Below are 26,360 nucleotides of genomic sequence, written 5' to 3'. Positions count from 1 at the left end.
TCCTGAAAACCATAATTTTGGACTTTGAAGTATTAACCAAAATCTTATTTTTATTGCAAATGTGCGACAAAGCATCTAACAATCGTTGCATGCCAGTTGCAGTATGATCAAAAACTTTGCAGATGCACACCAGCAAATTTAGTTGTAAAGGCATTCACTCCCGCAAAGGGGCTGTTAAGATCAGCCAGGTATAGATTAAATAGCAAGGGGGACAATATGCACCCCTGTTTTAGCCTTTGAGTGGTCGAGATTTTTTGAGTCACTCTGTTCACTGTAGTCTTGATTCCGACCCAGTTTTTAACATACAAACTCATAATTGCTCACAGCAATGCAGGGGGAATCCCCCAATTGCAGAGCTTATGCCAAAGCCTTGTTCTATCCACTTTATTGAAAGAGGTGGTGTAATCGATAAAGGTGGCATACATGGTCAGGGCTTGCTTTTTATTTGCTGTTTCAATCAATGAGGAGAGGATCACCAGATTGTTTTCCATGCTTCTGCTCTTTCTAAACCCTGCCTGTGTATTCTGGATATGTGCATTATGTATGGCTCATTCTTCAAGCTCAGAGTAGAGTACTTTAGCATAACATTTCCCATCCACCTCAAGAAGGGCTATTAATAAAAAATTAGCTGGCTGATCCGGACGACCCTTTTTGTGTATTGGAGCTAAAATTGATCCCCTCCAACTATTTGGAACATCATTTGTAACAAAGCATTGATTGAGCAATGGGCTTAAAAAATGCATTCACTCTTCCTGCACCACATTAAATCACCTAGCTGGCAACCTGTTGGGGTCCGCGGTGCCTGTAGAACGAAGAGAGGACAGCACTGATCTCAGAATGTTCTTTTAATCCATCCGTTCTCCTCCTTTATGCATACATCTGATGGCAGCCCCAGATCCAGCAAGCAAGGCTCTTTCGGCTGGCTGCCCATGTGTGAGCAAGATTTGAAAGATTGAAAGAAGAGTGGCCAGGGCACACCAATTGCAGGAATCCTGATCCTGATAATGTTCAAGAATAAGTAGAAAGTTCGTTCTTGGAAGATGATGTGTAGATATTTATTATAAGTGCAGGTAGAAAGTAGAAATCTCAATCAAAAGACTGCGTTGTACAAAATGACCATGTGTCCAGAGCAGCCAGATGGTGATAAATGGTCAAAGTTACAATAGGATGTTCGAATGTAACAATAAGTCCATACAGCAAAACAGCCAACACGTGTTTCGTCTTCAAGACTTTGTCAAGGCTTCAGATGTATATAAAACATTATATGTAAACACGAAAGGTACATAGATCAAGCTGCTGGTAGTCATGAGTCCTTGGGAGAAATCAAATAGTATAGGCAAATTATGGCCATGATAAGCCTCAAGTATTTGTGGAGCGAATAAACCCGTGCTGTGAGCGTCGGGGTTTTGGCAGAGTGTTCTAAAAACGCAGTCTTTTGATTGAGATTTCTACTTTCTACCTGCACTTATAATAAATATCTACACATCATCTTCCAAGAACAAACTTTCTACTTGTTCTTGAACATTATCAGGATCAGGATTCCTGCTATTCGTGTGCTCTGGCCACTCTTCTTTCAATATTTAGGCAACCACCCACTCTTCAGTGTGTGGCCCTCCGACACCTGTGGTGGCAGGTGTTAGGGCTAGCCTGGCACCCAACATCATATTGTTTAAATTTTATGACTTCGCTCGGATTTCACTATTGACATACGCTTTGCAGATGTGCAAGCACTCTCTGGCATCCGCCACCTTCTTCGCAAGATTTGAAAGATACTGCATCCAGCTAACAGCTGATATTGTAGGCTAAGCTTTCAGACTGGCCCCACTTGACCTCTATTAAACTAATCTCCAGAATTTACTGGAGTTCTTATTCTTTAATACAATTCTACCCAGTATTTTTACTCTCTCTGCCGCATCAGAATCCATACTTTAGCTTTATAGGCCTTTCTTATTTGGCGTACCTCCTCCATGAGTGCACTTGGGTGACTAAAAGTTTGTCTCTTTTCCTGACGATTGATCAGCTACCTCTTGAGCACTCTTAGTTCAATACAAGGTTGCTTATTCGGAAGGGCCTTGCATGGTTAAAATGGGGCCATGGGAGAAGCAAATTGATTCAATAAAGCCACAGGCAACGTGTGCCACTGTGTGGGAGATGCTACCAAGTCCTACTCGAAGGCTATAAGAGATGTCTCCAAAGTCTCTGTTTTCAACCATTGTGTCGGAGCTTCACTTGATTCTATGCAGTGCACACTCACCATCTTGGGAACAATTTCCTTAGCCAAAGGCCATCTTAGCGTAGTCAATGAGCTGAAGCAGACTAACATAGCATGATCGCTATACAAATCTGGAATCACCTCAATGCCATTCATGCAATTAGAATGCTGGAATGACACCCAGATTTAATCTATTAAGGATTCATTTTTTTGCGAGATAAAAGTACATACAGGGGGAATACCCAAAGTGGTTATGCTAGTCAATGGCCTTAGGACTGGATGATTAAGGGGTGTGGCAAATCTCTTATCACCCATGTCCTTCCTAGTACTGCCCGGACTAATTCCAGGGGTGGACCATGCAATATCCTCCTCTTGGACTCAAATCTATGCCGGGTCTGTGTCAAGAAGAAACATGTTAAAATCACCAGCCAGTAGCCACATAGCCTCCAAATGTAGCTCTCTTAAAGTTCTAATTATATTTGCCACTTCAGTCAAGGCCATCTTTTTTAGGTTGTTTAGGGTTAATGTAAATGGATCCTATAATATTCTGTGGCCAGCCCCTAGAGTTGTGGTTGGAAGTGGGTACTAATAGTAGTATAACTCCCAGGCCGCTGGCCAAAACAGTCCCACTTATTGCTAAGGGTTTATAGATAAGAATGGAAACCCCACCTCCTTTAGAAGATGCCTTAGTGGGAGCAAGGAACGCAAGGTGATACGGCCACGCTGTTGGACCTGTCTGGCAGGTTTCCTGTAGGCAGATTATTTCCTTATTACTGATGGTCTGAATTGTGTGATCAACCAGCCAGCAGTGATCTTATGCCCCCTAAGTCCCTTTAGCAAAACTGCAATGTTTGGAGTCGAGTGACCCATATATTTTGCATGTTCCTGGAGCAAGGCTGCAATATTGATAATCGGGTGACCGATGGATTCTGAGGGCCACCACCCCATTGACACTCAACGAAAATTCAGTGGAAATTGCTTGACATTCTCTTTTATTACTAGAAAGGTTCTTTGTAACCCTTACTCCGTCCACCCCCAGCTGTCTTCCACACCTTTTGAGTTATAGAGAACAGACTTCTTATGCAGAGGGATGTCTTGAGTTTTGGCCAGAATCCAGGGATATTTGGGGGGGAAGAGAAGATGGATTACTGAGTAAGATGCCTCTTTGTGACAGAACGCTTGCATGTCCCTCAACTTTTCTCAGTGTGTCTGAGTGATAAAACTGAATTTTAGTGGCCTTGCCTGGGTTGTCACGGGTTCCAGGGACGAAAACTATACATTTGATCTCCTTTCAGTCAATCTGATCCATACTGGGCAGGGCGGCAAATAATTCTCCGGGCCTTGAGAGATATATTCTGGATGTAATATTAATGTCACATTCTCCTGCACTTTGTTCTTGATAAGTCTGGTCTCGTTCTTGGAATTGGAACAAAATCCACTGCCCCCCCAAGGTTTCCATAACCCTATTGTGACACTATGGTTGAGTCTTCCCCCTCCAACAGTGCAGGCTGAGACCTCTTTCCCTATCACCCTGACAAACCCAGCTCCCACCTTTCTTCTACATGTGGGGGGAAGGATATTCTTTAATTGTCGTGTCATATGTCAGTCATTTTCTCAGTGGCATAAGATGCTGAGGAGCAAGTATTTGAAATACCTTCTCATGGCCTTTGGGACTTAACGTGGGGTTCTTTTGTAATTTTTAAGAGTTGTGAGGAAGCACCTATTGATGTCTCAGGGCTGCTTGGTCTCGCCAAGTTCTGTGCATCAGGATTTACTAGTGTCCCTTGTCCAGCGAATAAAATTTCTTCCCAGCATGTCTGGCTTTCTTTGGATGATCTTGGAACATCTGTCCGTGTCACACTGGGTCTTAATTGACCTTCTTCTGATGCCATATCTAGTTGTGTAGATTCTTTATGGGGGGACCTTACTTCCTCTTTGGCATCCACTTCCCCTGACAGCAACGTTTCCCCTGTTATCTCAATGGAGGAACTGGAGGGCCCATTGCCAACGGCTATTTGGCCTGAGCAATCTTCTAAACCTCTATTCCCCCTTCGGAAATGCTAGCATCCATTTTACCTTGAGAGCTTTGACTACTGACCTGTCCCCAAGGGTCATTATGGTTTGACTGGGGCTCAGAGAAAATTGGAAAAAAAAATCTGCAATGCTCTACTGCACCCTTTCACACTTTTGTTAAGTTTCTGTACGTGCTTTTTGTTCTTCCTTGACATAGTGGAAAAAGGACTTCCAGTACTCTCTGAACTTTTAAGACATATGGTACCATGGAGCCCCATAACCTGGGTGCTGGAATCACTTTCTCTCGAAAGAGGCACTTGCTCCAGGAACAGCAGTTTCCACTGTTTGCCCTTCTGAATTCCCAAGAGAAGCATAAACAGCCGGATAACAGTTCATGTGAGGCAGGCTTAGGCTTAGCTTATGTCTTGCATCTATGCACCAACCCAGTCATTATTGCAGGAAGAACAGATATTTTATCTAGTAAGTGAGAGCAATAGCAGGGCACAGTAGGTATATCAGTGAGCTGTCGAGCCCTGATAATTAAATTGTTAAGTTTCTCAATCCGACTATTACTTTTCTTAGCCTGCCCCAAAAGTGACTGGAGGATATTTATTTGTATGCCAAGCTTGTCTGCATACATCATTGAATCTTGACTGTGTGTTGTAAGAGTTCCATCCATAGCATCCCACACCAGAAGACCTTTATTGGTCTGGCTTTTTTCATGACATGCCTCAGTGTCACTGAGAATTGATTTTGAGTTAACAATATGCACTGCGGATCTGATGATTCACGGCTCGCTGAGCCATGCACTCCGGCGTCTTCCAACTGAAGATTGATTAATGATGGTGCCTGGCTTTGGCTAAACCTCTGATTATTGTCATCGTCCATAGTACTTAAAATCTCCTTGTCATCAATATACTGATCTTCTGAGACTTCCTAATGCCTATTGTACTGTGATAGTTTGCAAGGGTTCACTTTCAATTTGTATTCTGTGAGGCCCAAATGCGAAGATGATCTGCTGTCAGAACTAGACAACCAAGAATTACAACCCATAGGCATTTGAGGGGGAGTCACGCCTTCAGTGACAATGGTTCCATGCCTGAAGTTAACCTTAAACTTCTCTCCTTAATAACTGAACGAGAACAATCCTTGTTAAAATTACTGCTCAGACTTTCAGCCACCACCACCAATATTTCTGGGGATAGGGGTCATGAAGGCCTGTCTCCCAACTGTTCCAATGTTGCTCCTTCCGGGCTTATCTCCTGAGTTGTGTCCCCATGTACCAGACCATCAACACCGTCCAATAGTAGGTCTTTCTGTTCCTGGGGCACTTCCTGTATAATTGATGATCTTAGATCAACACGTTTAATGGTTTGGGCTCAACAGCTTTCAATGCTGAGCACTTGTTCCAGTGGTTTATCCTTTATTGTGGGTCCCTTAGCACCCCCCAAGTGCGCTGCCTCCTGCATGCTGATGTCCATTAAGTCCACTTTGGATAACATCAAAGGTTGATCTAATTGATTAAATTGGGCAACAATACCCTTCTCACCAGGGGGCAAATCCTTTTTCAGTTTATAGTACATCATTATCATTATCCCTTCTTCTTAATTGGTCGCTTGTGCAGCATTTGTTTTTCCAATTTATCATGTTTGAAGGAAAACTTCCTCTTGCATTTCTTCATGGGCCTGGAGGGGCATGCCTGTAAGAGCAGGGAGCTTCTTGTGCACATCCTATGTTTACTTAAATACAAACCATTTAAAAAATTTCAGCTGCAAGCGACTATGTATATTGTTACTTCCTTCACCTTTCGCTCTGCACAGTTTCACTAGCTGTGCTAGCATTGACAGCCTCTTACTACCTCTTATGGGGTTTTTACGTTTGAATATGGCAGTCCATCGTTTATAGTGTCTATTGGAGAGCCTAGAGCGCAGATATCTCCGGTGGAGAGGCCAATACCAGCCTTCAGAGTGACCCACCAGGCAGGGAGAAGAAGAAAAACTCTACCAGGAAGCACTGCCAAGTCTAGTCTACCAAATGGCTGCAGAGTTTCACAGGGCTGCAGGGTTACACGGGTCTCCACAGGGCCTCAAAGGCTGCCGCGCCCCAAGTCCTGTCTGTAGGGGCTGGCCTGGTTTGTAGTGGGTACTTAAGGTACTTACACCTAATGCCAGGTCCAGTTATCCCTTATTAGTGAAATGTAGGCAGTGTTCTAGAAGCTTAGGCTGTCTAGAGGTAGCTTTAGCAGAGCAGCTTAGGCTGAACTAGGTGACATGCAAAGCTCCTGCAACACCACTATAGTTACACAGTACTTATACACAATAAAAGACAATATTCAGTGTTACCAAAAATAAAGGTACTTTCGTTTAGTGACATAAGGCCAAAAATATCTTAGAGGCAATACTCCTTCTGGAGGTAAGTATTATACACAATATATACACTAGAGACCAAAATCAGGTAAGTAAATAGAATAGTGCAAACAGTAGAAAAATACAATAGAATGCAATAGGCCTAGGGGCAACACAAATCATATACTAAGAAAGTAGAATGTGAATCACAAATTCCCCCCTAGGCAAGTGTAGTGTGTAGAGGGACGCTGGGAGTTTAAGAAGGCAACAAAGGTAAGTAAAATACCCCACCCCAGAGCCCAGGAAAGTAGGAGTAAGGTACTGCAAGTTTCCTCAGGGCACACTACAAGTTGTGAAAAGAGTTATAGCAAGAACAAAGCAAGACTGCAAGCAACAAATGGTGGATTCCTGGACCTGAAGACCTGTGAAGAGAGGATACCAAGTCCAGAAGTCGCAGAAGATTCCAGGAAGGACAGGAGCCCCCGCCAACCTAGAAGATGGTGCAAAGAGGATTCTCTGGTTAGAAGAAGTCTGCAGAAGAGCACCAAAGAAGATGTTGGCGGGTTCCCCCATGGTTCATGAGATGTCTCACTTTGAGATGTTGGATGCAGGCTATTTGTGTTGCTGGATTTGTCCAACAAGCCTTGGTTCAAGCAAGGTTGCGTTTTGCATCAAAATGGCGCTGCCTGGACCCAGGAGGGACCTGGGGGCCTCGATTTGGACTGAGGAGGCAGAGGGGGCTCCCAACACTGGAGAGAGCCCACCGATGACCAGGCAGCACCCATGTGAATCTCAGGAAACAGGGACAAAGAACGTGCCTGCAGGAGCAGGGAAATGACTTTGTCACTCCACAGGGATTCCTTTGGTTCTTCTGGTGCAGGGTGAAGGCATGGAGTCCTCAGAGCGTGCATACCTTGGAAACTGTTGCAGTTGCTGGCTGGAGCTGAAGTTGCAGGGTCACAGTAACCTTTCTGGATACTTTGTTGCAGTTACAGCAGTTCCTGGAGCAGTCTGCGGTTGATCCGACAGTCAGAAGCTGAAGCAGAGGATGCAGAGGATTCATGGAGGACACTTGCAAACTGAATCTGAAGAGGGACCCACAAGAGATACCCTAAAAAACCCTGAGATGGGGATTGGCAACCTACCCAGGTATGCACCTACCAGGAGAGGTCTCTGATGTCACCTGCTGGCACTGGCCACTCAGAGATTTCCAGAGTATCCCCACACCTTTGAAAACAAGATGGCTAATGCCAGGGACACACTCGAGGAGCTCTGGGCACCACCCCTGGGGTGGTGATGGACAGGGGAGTGGTCACTCCCCTTTCCTTTGTCCAGTTTCGCACCAGAGCAGGGACTGGGGGTCCTTGAACTGGTGTAGACTGGCTTATGCTTATGCAAGGAGGGCACCATCTGTGCCCTTCAAAGCATTTCCAGAGGCTCTGGGAGGCTTCCCCTCCCAAGCTTGTAACACCTATTTCCAAAGGGAGAGGGTGTAACACCCTCCTCCCAAAGGAAATGCTTTGTTCTGCCTTCCTGGGACTGAGCTTCTCAGACCCCAGGAGGGCAGAACCCTGTCTGTGAGGTAGCAGCACCTGTAGCTGCAGTGCAAGCCTACTGAGGCTAGCTGGTTTGGCAGTACTGGGGGTCCATGGTAGAGCCCACAGGAAGCATGGGGTTGGACCCCCAATACCAGATTTGGAATGGGGAAACAATTCCATGATCTTAGACACCTTACATGGCCATATTCGGAGTTACCATTGTGAAGCTTCATATAGGTATTGACCTATATGTAGTGCATGTGTGTAATGGTATCTCTGCACTCACGAAGTCCGGGGAATTGGCCCTGGACAGCGTGAGGGCAACTTTGCTAGTGCAAGGGTGCCATCACACTTAGTACCTTTGCACCTAGCCTTCAGTAAATGAAGCTTAGACATATAGGTGACTTATAAGTTACTTAAGTGGAGTGAAAATGGCTGTGAAATAGTGTGTGCACAATTTCACGCAGGCTGCAGTGGCAGTCCTGAATAAGGGTTTGTCTGAGCTCTTTATGGGTTGTAAAAGAAATACTGCATCCCATAAGGATCTCATGGAACCCCAATGCCCTGGGTACCTAGGTACCGTATACTAAGGACTTATAAGAGGGGTCCAGTGTGCCAACTGGAATTGGAAAATGAAGTCACTAAACTATAGTGACTGATTTGGAAGCAGAGAGAGGATACGCACTGGAGTTCTGGATAGCAGAACTTTAGTGACACAGTTAAGCACTACTGACAACACAGACATAGGCCACAAATTATGAGCACTTGGGTCCTAGCTAGCAGGATCCCAGTGAGACAGGCAAAACACACTGACAAATTGGGTTTTAGCTATGAGCACTGGGGTCCTGGCTTACCAGGATCCTAGTGAGACAGTAAAAACACACTGACACACACTCACAAACAGGCCAAAAGTGGGGGTAACCATGCTAGAAAGAGGCTACCTTCTCACACTGCTGATGCTGCAGGTGCGCTGTGAGCGGGGCTCACCAGAAACACCCACAAGTTGCACCCGGACCTAACTGGATCACTTCCGGGGGGGCCCGGGGCCAACTCTCTGCAACATCTAGCTACAGCTGCCGTGCTCACTGCGCTTACCTCCTGGGGCCTCCGGAGCCTCTCTAAAGCTCACAGAGACTCCTCAAACCCCCACAGATAAAACTGAAGTCGCCCATGTTGCTGGCGCTTCTCTCGGCCATGGTCCAGGGAGTCCTGGGGCAGGTCAGGAACCTGACGACTGCTGACGTCACTTGCTCGCTCCGTTCATTCTGCCTGGCTCTACCTCTAGTGTCATACGTCTCATGTCGGAGACTGGAACCCCCACTCAGGCAACAACCACAATCCTTGTCAGGGTGAACCACAAAAGTTACTAAATGGACCTTTGCTTAATCTTATGATAGCTTGGCACAAAAGCAGCTAGGCTTAACTTAGAGGCAAGGTCTAAAATATGTATGCAGCACACAAACAATAATAAAATGAAAACACAACACAAGAAAAATCCCACACCAATTCAGAAAAATGGAGAAAAAGTGAATAAGTAAAATGTCACCAAAACAAAGTAAATCTAATCAGGAGAACCAGAGTTATGAAGTTTTTATGTTTTTAATTAAAAATAGCACCTAAAAGACTGAAGCACCAACCTCTGGTATCTGGTTACACAAGACTGCAGAAAAGACTAGGCTGACATGGTTGGAGTGCGAGTTGGATACTCGGGATGCATTAGGCCTGGTCTTCGCTTACTTTCGACTTAGAAGAAATTTTGAAGAAAAAGGTCCTGAGATAAAGTTCAGCGGGCAATGCAGCTGGCACTGTCCGAGGAGGAGCTGTCACCAAGGAGCTGCTGCAAGAAGTTGCAGTGAGGATTTCTACATTTGGACTTTATCATTTGGAAGTCAAAAATCTCTTTGAGGCAAAGCTGCAGGTTGTAACCAAGGAGGTCTCCTCAGTATCGGATGCCTTCCCCCAGAGGTTTCTCCGAATGGGATTTGCTGGTGCAAAGTTGAATGTAGTGGGAGGTACCATTGAGGAAGGCCGTCTCGCGATGCACATTGGGTAAATCTGAGAGCCGGTATGTCTTGGTCTTCTGTCAGTTCTCAGGAAACTTGTAGGTAAACATTTTTGTAAGTCCCAACTGTTAAGGTTAGTGAAGAGCAGCATCTTCAGCAACTTGTATTGTACAACCAGCGTCCAGGACTTGGGGGCATGAATTGAGGCATAAGGACTCACTCCAGCAGAGACCAGATGCAGTGTTTAAGGTTTCTGGAACTTACTGTGTCCTTGTAGCTCACGCAAGAGGACAGCCAACAAGCCCTGACAGCAGGTGTCTCCAACCTTTTTCTGTAGTGAGAGCTACTTCTGACCAGTGAAATTCATCATGAAGTGCTTAAGGCCAAGCAACTTGTGCATTGTTATCAGACAACCCCATGCCCAGCTTCATTGACTGTAAGCCTAATGTCCATGGAGACAGATACTAATGTTTGAACAAAATACTTTGACTAATGACACTAGGAGAGGGCTGCCATGTGTGTCAGTGAGAGTGTGTTCTTTGGAGATGTATGAACATGTGTGCATATGAATAGGATATGTGTGTATGGGTGACTGAGAACCTGTGTGGTATGTTCATGTGGCACTGTCTACCAGTCACTGGGAGCAAGATGCCTGCTGTGTCTAAAAGCAACACTTTGAAATGTGAGAAAATTAAACTGAAGAGTCAACTTTATGTTTATATGGATTCTATTAAACCCATGATTTAAATTTCTTCCCATTTCAAAGTGTCACATTTACAAACAGCAGGCATCTTGCTCCCAGTGGTCTGTAGACATGATGTCATTTTTATAACAGAAAAATACAGCCATTTGTTTAGATGTGAGGGATTAAAATTGAAGAAACATGCTTCATAAAACATTAAAATTTAATAGATTTTATTGTGAGTGAAGAAAAACATTAAGACTTAGGAGGTCATTACGACCCTGGCGGTTGGCAATAATTTGGCGGTAAGTACCGCCAACAAGCTGGCGGTACTTACCGCCATATTATGACTTTGGCAGGTTGGCTGGAGCCAACCCGCTAATGTACCACTTAGACCACCATGATGGTAACAGCCGCCGGGCTGGAGATATCCATCTCCAGCCCGGCAGCCGCCATTGTTCCGCCTGCAGGATTATGACCCCGCCTACCGCCATGGTTTTCATGGCGTTCGTAACTCCACGAAAACCATGGTGGTAGGCCATATCAGTGACAGGGAATTCTTTCCCTGTCACTGATTCGGGCCCTCCCACCCCCCTTCCTTTCCAGATCCCCCCTACATTCACACCCCCTACACACACACACACACATGCGCACACTCATTCACCCATACATACATGCATGCATACATCCAATCACACACACATCTGCACACACTTCCAAACATACACGCAGACACGCATTCACAACATACACAAACTCACACTTCCGTACTTGCACCCACGCATTCAACACTCAAAACACACCTGCATACATGCAAACACATACATTCACACACCCCCCCCCACACACACACAACACCCCATGACCCCCATCCCCCTCCCCTGTCAGAGACCCGACTTACCTGGATCCAGTGGGTCCTCTGGCAGGAGACGGGGTGCTGCTTCCGCCAGCAGCGCCCGCCAGCAGAACACTGCCAGGCAGTATTATTGGTCATAATATGGCTGGTGGCGTTCTACTGGCGTGGCGCTGCTGTTGGCAGCAGCACCACCTTACCATCATCGGCCGGCATGGCCGCAGATGGATTTCCACCCTTCTTGTGGTGGAAATCCGGCTGTGGTCATAATATGGCGGACTGCTGGTAGCCACGGCTATGGTCTTTTGGCGGCCGTCGATGCGGCGGTAGGTGGTTTTTACAGTCAAGGTTAAAATGAGGGCCTTAATGTTTCATGTTTCTTCACTTTAAATTTCTTTTGTTTGAAAGAAAATGACTGCATTTTTCAGTTATTAGTATGTCACAGTGTCTATTGCTGCTGTTTGTTAATATGACACTTTGAAAAAAATGAAGAGTTAACTTAGTCATTAATAAACGTCTTCATTTTAATTTTCTCACATTTAAAAGCATTCAGTAACTCAATTTTGTTCTCATGCTCCATTATTGAGTTGACAAGGATTTTTATTTAAGAGTTAAATAACTCAGGTATTCAACTCTGTGCCCCATCTTGGGCAATAAATCTGACTGAGCACTGCTCATTATCAGGCCAGCCTGATGATAATAATGTAATATAAACACAGCCTTTCCAAGGACTCAATTTACCGAAATGCCAGGGTTAGTAGGAGTGACATCACATGCCCTTTGACCTCCACTTTCACTCACACACACCTACTTACACATACAAACACATTCACACTTAAATAGAAAATGGCAGGATGCCCAATTTTGCCAACATGTAATCCTCTGTTGTCTCTCTCTGAGGGAGGATTACACAAAGCCCAACAGCTAAGCTAGTCAATCCTGTGACCCAGGACACTGTGACTTCTTCATCCTGAAGGCGGTCTAGCCTGTTTATGCACTGGAGTAGAAACATCAACAAAATAATAACACATTTGAATGATTTCTCAAAATATCATTAATCTCTGAGACTTAATGTAATTGCTCTTTTTAAGCAAGAATTCTTACATTTTTATTCTAGCACTTTATATCATCTCTGGCACTTGCCGCTGCCAGTGACTCACTGCTTGCAGAACACTCTATCAAGACTGAAAAGGCTAACCTCCATTTACCAGATTTAGCGGTTATCTGTATAAGGTCTAGGGCAGGCCGAAAAGCATTATTAAAACAAGGAATACAATTATCTTGTTGCATACAGGATATGAAAACGACTAGCAAATATAAGAACACAGTGTATGCAATGACGTCATATTCACCACAGCAACAACCGTACATTAATTTAAATATGGGTACTAAAGAGAAGAAAAGGTTCCTCTGCTTCAGGTTCTTGTATTTACTCTTTTATCAGTTAATTGCTATTGAACAACACAGCAAAGAGCTGACTGCCTGCGCTGCCGGTGCCACACAGAATCCTGGGAACATATTTTATGTGTTTGTCCTGAACTTCTTGACCTCCATTCGAGTTATTTGAAATCCATTTTTAAAAATGAGGGTATCAAAACAGTCAAAAAATTTATTTTATTTTGCATCAGGGGCTCTGCACCAAATGTTGCTCGTCCCATAACAAATTTCTTGTCCCAAGCAATAAGAAGATGGCAAACTTTAATGTTGTAATGTTTTACACGCCTGTTTCTTGTGTAGTTTTAGAAGGAATGGATTTAGTTTTAAACTCCATATCTTGTATGTACTTTGAAAACTGAGGCCCAAAATTAAGAAAAGTGACGCTGCATTATATGCAGCACCACTTTTCTTGCTCCCCTTAGCGCCCCCTAATGCCACCATGTGTGCGTCGTATTTAACACACGGCGCACCATGGCACAGGTTAAGGACAATAGTGTCATAATTTTTGACACTATTGTAGTACATTGCAGGATTAGCACCAAAAAGGTTGGCACTAACCCTGCAAAGCACATAGGGGACCATTAAGAATAATGGTGTGCCCTTTTTTAATGCCTGCTCTGTGCAGATGTTGAAAATAGCCGCTAAAAATGGCGCAGTGAAATCTCATGGATTCCACTGTGCCATTTTTGCGGTCCACCTAACAGGGGAACAGCCCGTTGCATACATTATGCCTGCCACAGGCATAATGGCGCAAGGGGTTAAAAAGGAGCACAGTGCATGCATTGCAGCACTTTGTAAATCTGGTTTGGCGAATTTGGCCTCAAATAAAAAATAATGCTACTGTGGAGCAAGGAGGCGCCAAGCCTTCTGAAATCTGGGCCTGAGTGTTTCTGGTATGTGACTATATATTGTATATATATTTTTTTTTTTTAAGTCGAGACAATAAAGTATTATTATTACTTGTCACTCCACTGTTGCACCTGTTTTGTGTTGCAACCATTTGTTTAAAAATGTTTGAAGTTAAATATTTACATATGTGTACATTACAGGACTTTTTTTATAACAGTTGACTTATTATTGAGAAGCATTCATCACATTTGATTGATCATACTTATTTTAATAAGTGGTTCAATTATTTGCAAATATATCCTGTTGGGGCATGGTTCCTAAGATATAACTTACGCAGGGCCCCTCTTGGAATATAGGATTGTCTTATAAGTATGCTCACAATAAGCAATGATGCTTAAACAACAGACCAAAAAGGATCAGTTGAAAACATGTTTGTTGATGTTAGCGGTACTCTGTTTGAATTATGCAAAATAAGCAAACAAACTTCTATTGGAAGGAGGCTACCAAAAACTGAATTTGACATGTATGTAAACAGCAGGCAGTTTTAAGGGGCAAAAAAACAGTGCATTGAATATTAAAATCATTATTCATACCTGCTGAGCATGTGATTTTTTCTTTCCAGGCATGTGAATGCAGCCCGGTAGGATCTCTGAGCTTCCAGTGCAACCCGGACACAGGCTGCTGCTTCTGTTTACCAAACTTTTCTGGGGACAAGTGTGAAGACTGCAAGCTAGGATTCAGGAGCTACCCTCAATGCATTGCCTGCCACTGCTCACCTGCCGGCAGCGAGGCCGGTACCTGTACTGCAGATAAATGCTCGTGTGCTGATGAGACAGGACAGTGCAGCTGCAAGGTACTGTATGGCCACAAGACACCCTCTGCTTTGTTGTTCGCATTGTGCAGCGCTACATTAATTCATTCACTCATTTCAGACTTATACATATGCTAGTTACAGAAGAGCTGGTGCATTACTGTTAGGAATCGAAAGCCAGGATGCCTTAACCACACCTGCTGTCTTACCTGCAACTGATATCTGAGGTTTTAGTCAAAGCTTTGGGACAATAGGCTGAGATTCCTTACAACTGAGACCAGGTTGGGACATATGTTCATCTGAGTGGGTAGGGGCCGATTCACAAAAAGGAGGATTTGGCAGGATGAGTAATATTTCTGATTGAGAGATAATTAACAAGAGATGCCAATGGCCACCCATTGCTTATCAGAAGTCAACATGTTGCCAGATATCCATGTTGTCTTTCCTACTGGTTTCTTAAACTTTAGGCTAGATGGGTATGGCTGCCAAATGTAATTAAAAATTAACTCTACAGTATTGTAGTGAAGTTGTTAGGTGTCTTTGATAAGGCAAGAGATAAGTGGATCTTGATGGACGCCCAAGATGACTTTTTGGGGGGTTTACTGAAATGTAGGAAGTGCTTTACTGTCAAACCTCTGCTCGAGAAAAGAAACCACTCACTTTATTGCAAGACCTCAGACTGACTTTTTCCAGGTGCCAAGACAGGGTGGTTCCCAGTAATCAAGGCTTCTGACACACCCAATAGGATTATGGTGTCAGTATCACCACCAACTTCAACATTCTGGTTCCAACACAGAGAAAATTACATGTTTACTGCTCATTCCAGGTCTGAAGCCTACAGGAGTCGAGTATTTGATACATGTTAAAATCGTGGATGTCAAAGATAAAAATATAGTAGGATTAAAATGAGACGGCTCCTTTGCAACAAAGGAGGTATTTACGGCGAAGCATCACAATAGTTATGTTGATCTTGTACAGATCACTTTGTTAGTGGGAAATGCCTGAATCTTTAGAGCTAGAAGCTGTGCAGATGGCTAAAAGAGAAATGGATTTCTGCACTCACCTTGAACTATGTCAGATGCCTGTAGTGACAGAGATGAGATCTGAGGGGCAGTTGTGGCTGGATTGACGAACTTGTTAATGGGCAAAAACAGCTCCTTTATCATTTTAAGTAAGTTAAAATATTTCATAAAGTAATTTTTTCTCTGTCTCTGATTGTCTGGACACAAACTCTGTGCTGCCCCTTTTTTATTGCGTTCTCTTCGTCTCAGATATAGGAGGAAGGGAACTCACAGTCCCAGGCTTGGGCCCTGTTCTCAGCAAGATGGCAAGATGTTTATAAAACGTGTCCAAGACTGCTTCGTTGACTATGATTTCGACTTCAGAGTTTCAGTTTTTTGCAATGGATCGACCAGACGGAAACAGAAAGTTCCAGCACTTCTTTGGGTCATAAGAAAATAAGGGGGTGTGGCTGCCAGCCAGGAAATCCCAGGAGCTGTGCTTGATCGCCCGCTTAATGATCTCTTTGCAAATTCTACTGATGCCTGGGGACTCATAAAAGAGGGTCAAATGTAGGGCTGCAAATAGAGAAGGAGAAAGTAGAATGATCTATCAAGGGCAGCGTCAAAGCAGAAGAAATCAAAATCAAATTCTCAAGAGCAAAAATGAGTTTGAGCATTTGGCCATCCATGTGGGCGGAGGAGTTTGCGGCATGAAAGAAATTCATGGTCCCCACTCCTTCCAAGATGCCTTGAGAAATAGGCAAATACAGCCATTTATATTTCAATGTCAAATGGTCATATTTGAGAGATGGTTGAGAGTCGAGGAAGAAATGTGCAGAAACAGAGAATGTCAAAAGGACAGCAATTAAGGGCAAAGTATAGGCGTATGAAGTTTTCAGGATTACAACCAGCGTGTCATTGCTACTCAGTTGACAAAAAGATAAGATTTTGATGTTTCAAGAGGGTTTACACATAACTCATCCACTTTTCCTACTGACGCAGTCCTAATGAAAAGTACTACAGAGGGGAGACTCAGATAAGGATTCAGTTCTAGGTCATTACTATGAAAACATCTAGATCTACTTTTTCAATTTTCATAAAGCCTTTAATACAAGTTACCTTATCTGCTTTTGTTTAATGAGGGTCGGTTTCGACTCAAACAGTTTTCACCCTGAAATATTCTGATTATAGACGTTAGTAATTGCTGAAGGATCCAATTCGTAATGGGGAGACCATGTCCAGCGAGACCTCATGTGTCATTGCAGTGTGATGAGTGATCAGCATTTTCTGGCCTGGCAGAGAAATGGATACAGGCTGGGAATGGCGATTTACTAACCTATACTGTGGAAAGATTTGGTTAGAAACAAAATACATTCTTTGCATCACAAAATATTAAATACAAACTCGATCGAACTGTTCAACAAAAATAATTGTTCAAACTTTTAATTTAAATTATTTATGAAGTGCAACACTTAAATACAAATGACACACAATATTGTCTTAGGTGTTCAGACAAGAGAAAAGTAGTTGTGTGGTATGTGCATGAGCCTGAGTGGTAGATAAATTGCAGCTGTTTTCCTCTGGAATAGCACGTAGGTACTATTTATGCCTCACTCACGGTAAAATCAGCTATTGTGTAATATACATTTTATAAATACATACATATAAAGGCCTCCGTTAATAATGTGCACCACGATTGGTTATCCTGAATTCAACATTTTCAACAGGGAGCTCTCATTTTCCTGGTATTACATGATAGCACGTATCATGCTGAAAATGTTATTTCTAAACCAGCCACTCTCTCGGAAGGCATTCATGTGTGTGCTTAAAAAGAGCTCTTCTCTTGCAGGTGAACGTGGAAGGAACACATTGTGACAGGTGTAAGCCTGGTACATTTGGACTCAGTGTGGGGAACCCCGTGGGCTGTGGCAGCTGTTACTGCTTTGGCATGACTACGCGGTGCAGCGAGGCGAAGGGACTGATCCGTACGTGGGTGAGTAGAAAGCTCCCAGGGCGTGTAATGGGATAATGGCGTCCCTGCTGGCGGTATTTAGGCAGCCATGCAAAGGTAACCGACTGACTCTGAGGCGGCAAAATATTATGCGATCTTCTGCACCTGATGTCATTTCTCAGCAGAGGTGAGGTTTGTTCCAGCAACCTATCTGGAAATTATTTCATTTAAATCTGTCGATGTCAACAATATTAGACTTTCCGGAAGGTGAAAGTTTTCTGTCAAATAGGATATCATTGTCATTTTTCGTGGTTGAAAATTTGAGGTAAAACAATGTACTTTCCATAATTATCCTCCAAAATTACTACACGTGAGCATACACCCATCCATTGCTTAATTTGTTAAAACAAAAAAAAAATGTGCCGGGACCCAAACTTTTACTTTGGTGCCCACCACTGGTACCGCTTAGTGTCACAATAGCCCTTTAACAAGCTGCTTTCTTCCACCATACAACACACCCTGACTCTGTATCTCACTCTTGCAGATACTTTTTCTTTGTCAATGTTATCCTGCCTTTGCATTCATGCTTCTTTCTCCATTTGCCGCATTCCTCTTTCTTGATCTTGTCGAAATTTGATGATGATAAATCAGTGAAGTTTCTCAAAAATAAGCACACCAACCCCACTGCCGGCAACCACTAGAGCACATGAAGGGCCTTATTTATACTTTTTGGTGCAAAACTGCACTGAGGCAGTTTTGCCCCAAAAAGTTTTGCACCGGCTTGCACCATTTTTTAGCACCAGCTGGGCACCATATTTATGGAATGGTGCAAGCCGGTGCAAAGGGTAGGTTAGCTGAAAAACAAAATTACGTTAGGCAGTTTTGAGTCAAAATAAATGATTCTGACCAGATTAGCATCATTTTTTGATGCTAAGAGGCATATTTATACTCCGTTTGCACTGAATTAGCGCCATTTTTTTAAAACTCTAATTCAGTGCAAAACTAACTCCATATTTATACTTTGGTGCTAGACCCGTCTAGCACCAAATTTATGGAGTTAAAGTCATTTTTGGGAAGTGGAAACCTACCTTGCCTTAATGAGATGCAAGGTAGGCGTTCCCGTGCAAAAAAATGACTCTATGGCCTTAACACCATATTTATACTCCCATGCAAAAATGGTGCAAGGTAGGGAGGAGGGGTCAAAAAATGGGGCAAAGCTTGCTTTGCCCCATTTTTTAAGACCTGGGTCAGGGCAGGCGTTAGGGGACCTGTGGCCCTATTTCCATGGTGGAACACCATGGAATAAGCCCAGAGGTGCCCTCCCTAGGCCCTAGGGGCACCCCCACCCACACTAGAGGGACTGCGAGGATGGGGGACCCCATCCCAGGTAAGTACAGGTAAGTGCATTTTATTTTTGAAAGTGCCATAGGGGGCCCTGAAAGGGTGCAATGGCCATGCCCAGGGGACCCCTGTCCTCTGTGCTGGCCACTGGGGTGGTGGGCATGACTCCTGCCTTTTCTAAGGCAGGAGTCATGTGGCATGGTAGGTTTAGCACCATAAAATGACGCTAATCTGGTTAGAGTCATTTTTTTTTTACTCTAACCTGCCTAAAGCCATTTTTTGGTGCTAAACCCTCTTCTTCTATACTGACAGCCCCACCCAACTAAAGTCATTTTTTAAAACTCTAGCCTACCCTTTGCACCGGCTTGCACCATTCCATAAATATGGTGCCCGGCTGGTGCACAGAAATGGTGCAAGCCGGTGCTAAACTTTTTGGTGCAAAACTGAGTTAGTGCAGTTTTGCAGCAAAAAGTATAAATAAGGGCCAATATTTTGTACGTTTGCGCCACTTTTGTGTCATAAAATGACGTTAATGCAGTGCAAAAAAAGTTTAAATCAGGGCCTTGGTGCTAGATGGGTATAGCACCAAAGTATAAATATGGAGTTAGTTTTGCACCGAATTAGAGTAAAAGAAAATGACACTAATTCGGTGCAAACAGAGTATAAATATGCCGCAGAGTATAAATATGCCCCTAAAATAGCGTTAAGGCCATAGAGTCATTTTGTGCACGGGAACGCCTACCTTGCATCTCATTAAGGCAAAGTAGGTCTCCACTTTCAAAAAATGACTTTAACTCCATAAATTTGGTGCTAGAGGGGTCTAGCACCAAAGTATAAATATGGAGTTAGTTTTGCACCGAATTAGAGTAAAAAAAAATGACACTAATTCGGTGCAAACAGAGTATAAATATGCCCCTAAGCACTTGCTCATCAGGGCCCGTATTTATCCTTTTTTTAGCGCCGCATTTGCGCCGCTTTTTGACGCAAAACGGCGCAAACCTACAAAATACAATGGCATTTTGCAAGTTTGCGCCGTTTTTGCGTCAAAAAACGACGGAAATGCGGCACAAAAAAAGTATAAATACGGGCCCTGGTTCTTAAAAGTGACGGTGGTCGGATCCCATCAATTTGATCTGGGTTGGTGTTCGGAAAAATATTGCTGCACATTACAATGTTCTCTTAAAAATCAACTTACTGATTTGAAGGTTTGGATTTTGTGAAGGTAAATACCAAAATTGTTTTAGAAGTATTCAGGTTATAAATAAAGAGCCTAATTTACATAGCAAAGTACCACACCCGTGTAACTACCTTTAAAATGTTGGAAATTATGAAAATGACGGACCCAGTTCGCTGAAACTCTGGTTGGAATAGCAGACATATAGGCTACAGGGCGTATGTGTATGATTTACATACATTTCCAAACTTTTTGTCTTACCCATAGTGCCCACAGTAGTTAATGATACCAGGGGAACGGGTATCTTCGGTGGGATAGGGACACGTCTGTGGGATTATGAATGACATATTGAGTGTTTTCTTGTGCACAAGGGTAATCACTCGATTCTCATGATAATTCCTAATTTCTCCCCGGAGTTCCACCTGTAGAATTTAGTTGGCTTTGGCAGTTGCAGCTCCCTCGGGTTCCATGTTGCTCCTGCGGACCATGTATTTCCCGATGGTGCTGGTAACTCTGTCAGGCTCCATCAGGAGCCTTGAGGGCTTTGGAGTGAGGCCCCAGAAATTCCCGGAGTACTCCAGAGAAGCTTAAACTGTGGCAGATTCCCTCCCAGGAGAACGCACACGCAGAAATAATAATGATTTTGGGAATGCTACAAGTCTATACTTCTGCATGTGGAAATTAAAATAAAAAAAGTACAGTTTCACCTTTACATTGCTTTATTTCTCCATGAAGAAAAGCATCCCCCTCGAGAAAAACCTCTCCACAGCTACCAAAGTATCGAAAAGTATGCACCTGTCATATTGGCTAAATCAGAATAATCTGGGAACATTGTTGTAATTTCACTGAAACTCATAGATCAACTTTTTCTTCAGAAGAAGCTAGTAAATACTAAGAGAGATACCTACTATAGTTTTGCAAGGGAACTTGCATAGCACGAAGCTGCACAGAGCATTATGTCAATTTACTGCATATGACGATGATTTTTTTTTAAATCAAGGGGTCATTAAACAGGCCAACAAGCACAGTGCAAGATTGTATTGTGCTGCGCAATTGCCAACAGCAATAGTAAATCTAGGCCTTTGACTCTACTGTGAGGGTCATCTTGGAAAATGGTCCTCTCTAAAGTGTCACCCCAAACTTTTTGCCTTCCTCCTCCTCTTTACTGACCTTGTTTTTTTGGCCTTGGGACTTTGAGCACTTTACCACTTCTAACCAGTGCCGAAGTGCATGTGCTCTCTCCTCCAAACATGTTAACGTTGTCTCATTCACAATCAGGATATTTAAATTTACTTATAAGTCCCTAATAAAGTGGACTAAATGTGCCCAGGACCTGTAAATTGTAAATTAAATGCTACTAATGGGCCTGTAGCACTTATTGTGGCACCCCCTTAAGTAGCCCCTTAACCATGTCTCAGGTCTGCCATTGCAGAGCCTGTGTGTGCAGCTTTAAGCTGCCATGTCAGCCTGGCAAAATAAACCTCATGTGAGGCATAAATCATCCTTTTTAATACATATGTCACCTCAAGGGTAGGCCCTGGACAACGCCTGGGCGTAGTGTATTTAAAAGGTAGGACATGTATGTTTACGTTTTCATGTCATAGTTGTGAAAAAATCTTAAATTCATTTTTCACTACTGCAAGGCCTATCCCTTCCATAGGGTAACATTGGGATTACTTTAACCCCTTCGCTGCCAGGCCTTTTCCCCCTCAGGTGACAGGCCTTTTTTTGGCTATTTAGGGCAGGTCGCTCTTAGGCCCTCATAACTTTTTGTCCACATAAGCTACCCATGCCAAATTTGCATCCTTTTTCACAACTTCCTAGGGATTCTAGAGGTACCCAGACTTTGTGGGTTCACCTGAAGGAGACCAAAGCATTAACCAAAATGCAGTAAACATTTTTTTTATTTTTTTTTAATTGGAAAGAAGGGCTGCAGCAGAAGGTTTGTGTTTTTTTTCCTGAAAGTGGCATCAACAAAGGGTTTGCAGTGTTAAAATCACCAGCTTCCCAGCTTTCAGGAACAGGCAGACCTGAGTCAGAAAACCCAACTTTTCAACACAATTTTGGCATTTTACTGGGACATACCCCATTTTTACGATTTTTTGTGCTTTCAGCCTCCTTCCAGTCAGTGACAGAAATGGGTGTGAAACCAATGCTGGATCCCAGAAACCTAAATATTTCTGAAAAGTAGACAAAATTCTGAATTCAGCAATGGGTAATTTGTGTAGATCATAGAAGGGTTTCCTACAGAAAATAACCACTGAACTAAAAAAATATTGAAATTGAGGTGAAAAAAACAGCCATTTTTCTCTACGTTTTACTCTGTAACTTTTTCCTGCAATGTCAGATTTTTTAAAGCAATATACCGTTACGTCTGCTGGACTCTTCTAGTTGCGGGGATATATAGGGCTTGTAGGTTCATCAAGAACCCTAGGTACCGAGAGCCAATAAATGAGCTGCACCTTGCAACGGGTTTTCATTCTATACCGGGTATACAGCAATTCATTTGCTGAAATATAAAGAGTGAAAAATAGGTATCAAGAAAACCTTTGTATTTCCAAAATGGGCACAAGATAAGGTGTTGAGGAGCAGTGGTTATTTGCACATCTCTGAATTCTGGGGTGCCCATACTAGCATGTGAATTACAGGGCATTTCTCAAATAGACATTTGTTTTACACATTGTCTTATATTTGGAAGGAAAAAATGTAGAGAAAGACAAGTGGCAAAAACACTTGTTTTGCTATTCTATGTTCCCCCAAGTCTCCCGATATAAATGGTACCTCACTTGTGTGGGTAGGCCTAGCGCCCGCAAAAGGAAGTGCCCCAAAACACAGCGTGGACACATCAAATTTTCCCAAAGAAAATAGAGGTGTTTTTTGCAAAGTGCCTACCTGTGGATTTTGGCCTCTAGCACAGCCAGCATCTCGGGAAACCTACCAAACCTGTGCATTTTTGAAAACTAGAGACCTAGGGGAATCCAAGACGAGGTGACTTGTGGGGCTTTCACCAGGTTCTGTTACCCAGAATCCTTTCCAAACCTCAAAATGTGGCTAAAAAACACTTTTTCCTCACATTTCGGTGACAGAAAGTTCTGGAATCTGACAGGAGCCACACATTTCCTTCCATCCAGCGTTCCCCCAAGTCTCCCGATAAAATGGCACCTTACTTGTGTGAGTAGGCCTATTTCCCGCGACAGGAAATTCCCCAAAACACAAAGTGGACACATCACATTTTCTCAAAGAAAGCAGAGGTGTTTTTTGCAAAGTGCCTACCTGTGGATTTTGGCCTCTAGCTCAGCCGCCACCTAGGGAAACCTACCAAACCTGTGCATTTTTGAAAACAAGAGACCTGAGGGAATCCAAAATGGGGTGGCTTGTGGGGCTCTCACCATGTTCTGGTACCCAGAATCCTTTGCAAACCTCAAAATGTGGCTAAAAAAACACTTTTTCCTCACATTTCAGTGACAGAAAGTTCTGGAATCTGAGAGGAGCCACAAATTTCCTTCCACCCAGCGTTCCCCCAAGTTTCCAGATAAAAATGGTACCTCACTTGTGTGGGTAGGCCTAGTGCCCGCAACAAGAAATGCCCCAAAAAACAAAGTGGACAAAACACATTTTCTCAAAGAAAAAAGAGGTGTTTTTTGTAAAGTGCCTACCTGTGGATTTTGGCCTCTAGCTCAGCTGCCACCTAGGGAAACCTACCAAACCTGTGCATTTCTGAAAACTAGAGACCTAGGGGAATCCAAGATGGGGTGACTTGTGGGGCTCTCACCAGGTTCTGTTACCCAGAATCCTTTGCAAACCTCAAAATGTGGCTAAAAAAACACCCTTTCCTCACATTTCGGTGACAGAAAGTTCTGGAATCTGAGAGGAGCCACAAATTTTCTTCCAGCCAGCGTTCCCCCAAGTCTCTCGATAAAATTTGTACCTCACTTGTGTGGGTAGGCTTAGTGCCCGCAACAGGAAATGTCTCAAAACACAAAGTGGACACATCACATTTTCTCAGAGAAAACAGAGGTGTGTTTTTCAAAGTGCCTACTTGTGGATTTTGGCCTCTAGTTCAGCCACCACCTAGGGAAACCTACCAAACCTGTGCATTTTTGAAAACTAGAGACATAGGGGAATCCAAGATGGGGTGACTTGTGGGGCTCTCACCAGGTTCTGTTACCCAGAATCCTTTGCAAACCTCAAAATGTGGCTAAATAAACACTTTTTCCTCACATTTCGGTGACAGAAAGTTCTGGAATCTGAGAGGAGCCACAAATTTCCTTCCAGCCAGCGTTCCCCCAAATCTCCAGATAAAAATGGTACCTCACTTGTGTGGGTAGGCCTAGGACCCGCAACAGGAAATGCCCCAAAACACAAAGTGGACACATCACATTTCCTCAAAGAAAACGGAGGTGTTTTTTGCAAAGTGCCTACCTGTGGATTTTGGCCTCTAGCTCAGCTGCCACCTAGGGAAACCTACCAAACCTGTGCATTTCTGAAAACTAGAGACCTAGGGGAATCCAAGATGGGGTGACTTGTGGGGCTCTCACCAGGTTCTGTTACCCAGAATCCTTTGCAAACCTCAAAATGTGGCTAAAAAAACACCCTTTCCTCACATTTCGGTGACAGAAAGTTCTGGAATCTGAGAGGAGCCACAAATTTTCTTCCAGCCAGCGTTCCCCCAAGTCTCTCGATAAAATTTGTACCTCACTTGTGTGGGTAGGCTTAGTGCCCGCAACAGGAAATGTCTCAAAACACAAAGTGGACACATCACATTTTCTCAGAGAAAACAGAGGTGTGTTTTTCAAAGTGCCTACTTGTGGATTTTGGCCTCTAGTTCAGCCACCACCTAGGGAAACCTACCAAACCTGTGCATTTTTGAAAACTAGAGACATAGGGGAATCCAAGATGGGGTGACTTGTGGGGCTCTCACCAGGTTCTGTTACCCAGAATCCTTTGCAAACCTCAAAATGTGGCTAAATAAACACTTTTTCCTCACATTTCGGTGACAGAAAGTTCTGGAATCTGAGAGGAGCCACAAATTTCCTTCCAGCCAGCGTTCCCCCAAATCTCCAGATAAAAATGGTACCTCACTTGTGTGGGTAGGCCTAGGACCCGCAACAGGAAATGCCCCAAAACACAAAGTGGACACATCACATTTCCTCAAAGAAAACGGAGGTGTTTTTTGCAAAGTGCCTACCTGTGGATTTTGGCCTCTAGCTCAGCCACCACCAAGGGAAACCTACCAAACCTGTGCATTTTTATAAAAACTAGAGACCTAGGGGAATCCAAGATGTGGTGACTTGTGGGGCTCTCACCAGGTTCTGTTACCCAGAATCCTTTGCAAACCTCAAAATGTGGCTTAAAAAAACACCTTTTCCTCACATTTCGGTGACATAAAGTTCTGGAATCTGAGAGGAGCCACAAATTTCCTTCCAGCCAGCGTTCCCCCAAGTCTCCCGATAAAAATGGTACCTCACTTGTGTGGGTAGGCTTAGTGCCCACAACAGGAAATGCCCCAAAACACAAAGTGGACACATCACATTTTCTCAAAGAAAACAGAGGTGTTTTTTGCAAAGTGCCTACCTGTGGATTTTGGCCTCTAGCTCAGCCGCCACCTAGGGAAACCTACCAAACCTGTGCATTTTTGAAAACTAGAGACATAGGGGAATCCAAGATGGGGTGACTTGTGGGGCTCTCACCAGGTTCTGTTACCCAGAATCCTTTTCAAACCTCAAAATGTGGCTAAAAAAACACTTTTTCCTCACATTTTGGTGACAGAAAGTTCTGGAATCTGAGAGGAGCCACAAATTTCCTTCCAGCCAGCGTTCCCCCAAGTCTCCCGATAAAAATGGTACCTAACTTGTGTGGGTAGGCCTAGTGCCCGTGTCAGGAAATGCCCCAAAACACAAAGTGGACACATCACATTTTCTCAAAGAAAACAGAGGTGTTTTTTTCAAAGTGCCTACCTGTGGATTTTGGCCTCTAGCTCAGCCGCCACCTAGGGAAACCTACAAAACCTGTGTATTTTTGAAGACTAGAGACCCAGGGAAATCCAAGATGGGGTAACCTGTGGGGCTCTCACCAGGTTCTGTTACCCAGAATCCTTTGCAAACCTCAAAATGTGGCCAAAAAACACTTTTTCCTCACATTTCGGTGCAG

The 26,360-nt window shown here is 43.6% G+C and overlaps 1 protein-coding gene across 7 annotated transcripts in view; it reads left to right on the top strand.

The window, feature by feature from the left end:
* LAMA2 (laminin subunit alpha 2) overlaps window positions 1-26,360 on the top strand; it is a 3,379,260-nt gene that overhangs the window by 2,161,562 nt on the left and 1,191,338 nt on the right. For all 7 annotated transcript variants that reach the window (XM_069234829.1, XM_069234828.1, XM_069234823.1 and 4 more), the window contains 2 exons: window positions 14,555-14,785; window positions 17,594-17,737. In XM_069234829.1, coding sequence (XP_069090930.1) covers window positions 14,555-14,785; window positions 17,594-17,737 — 375 coding nt within the window. The remainder of the gene's footprint in view (window positions 1-14,554; window positions 14,786-17,593; window positions 17,738-26,360) is intronic.

This window comes from Pleurodeles waltl, chromosome 5, assembly GCF_031143425.1.
Source record: "Pleurodeles waltl isolate 20211129_DDA chromosome 5, aPleWal1.hap1.20221129, whole genome shotgun sequence".
Taxonomy (NCBI): Eukaryota; Metazoa; Chordata; class Amphibia; order Caudata; family Salamandridae; genus Pleurodeles; species Pleurodeles waltl.
Note: the sequence above shows the minus strand (reverse complement) of the source record. Positions and strands in the feature narration are given on the sequence as shown.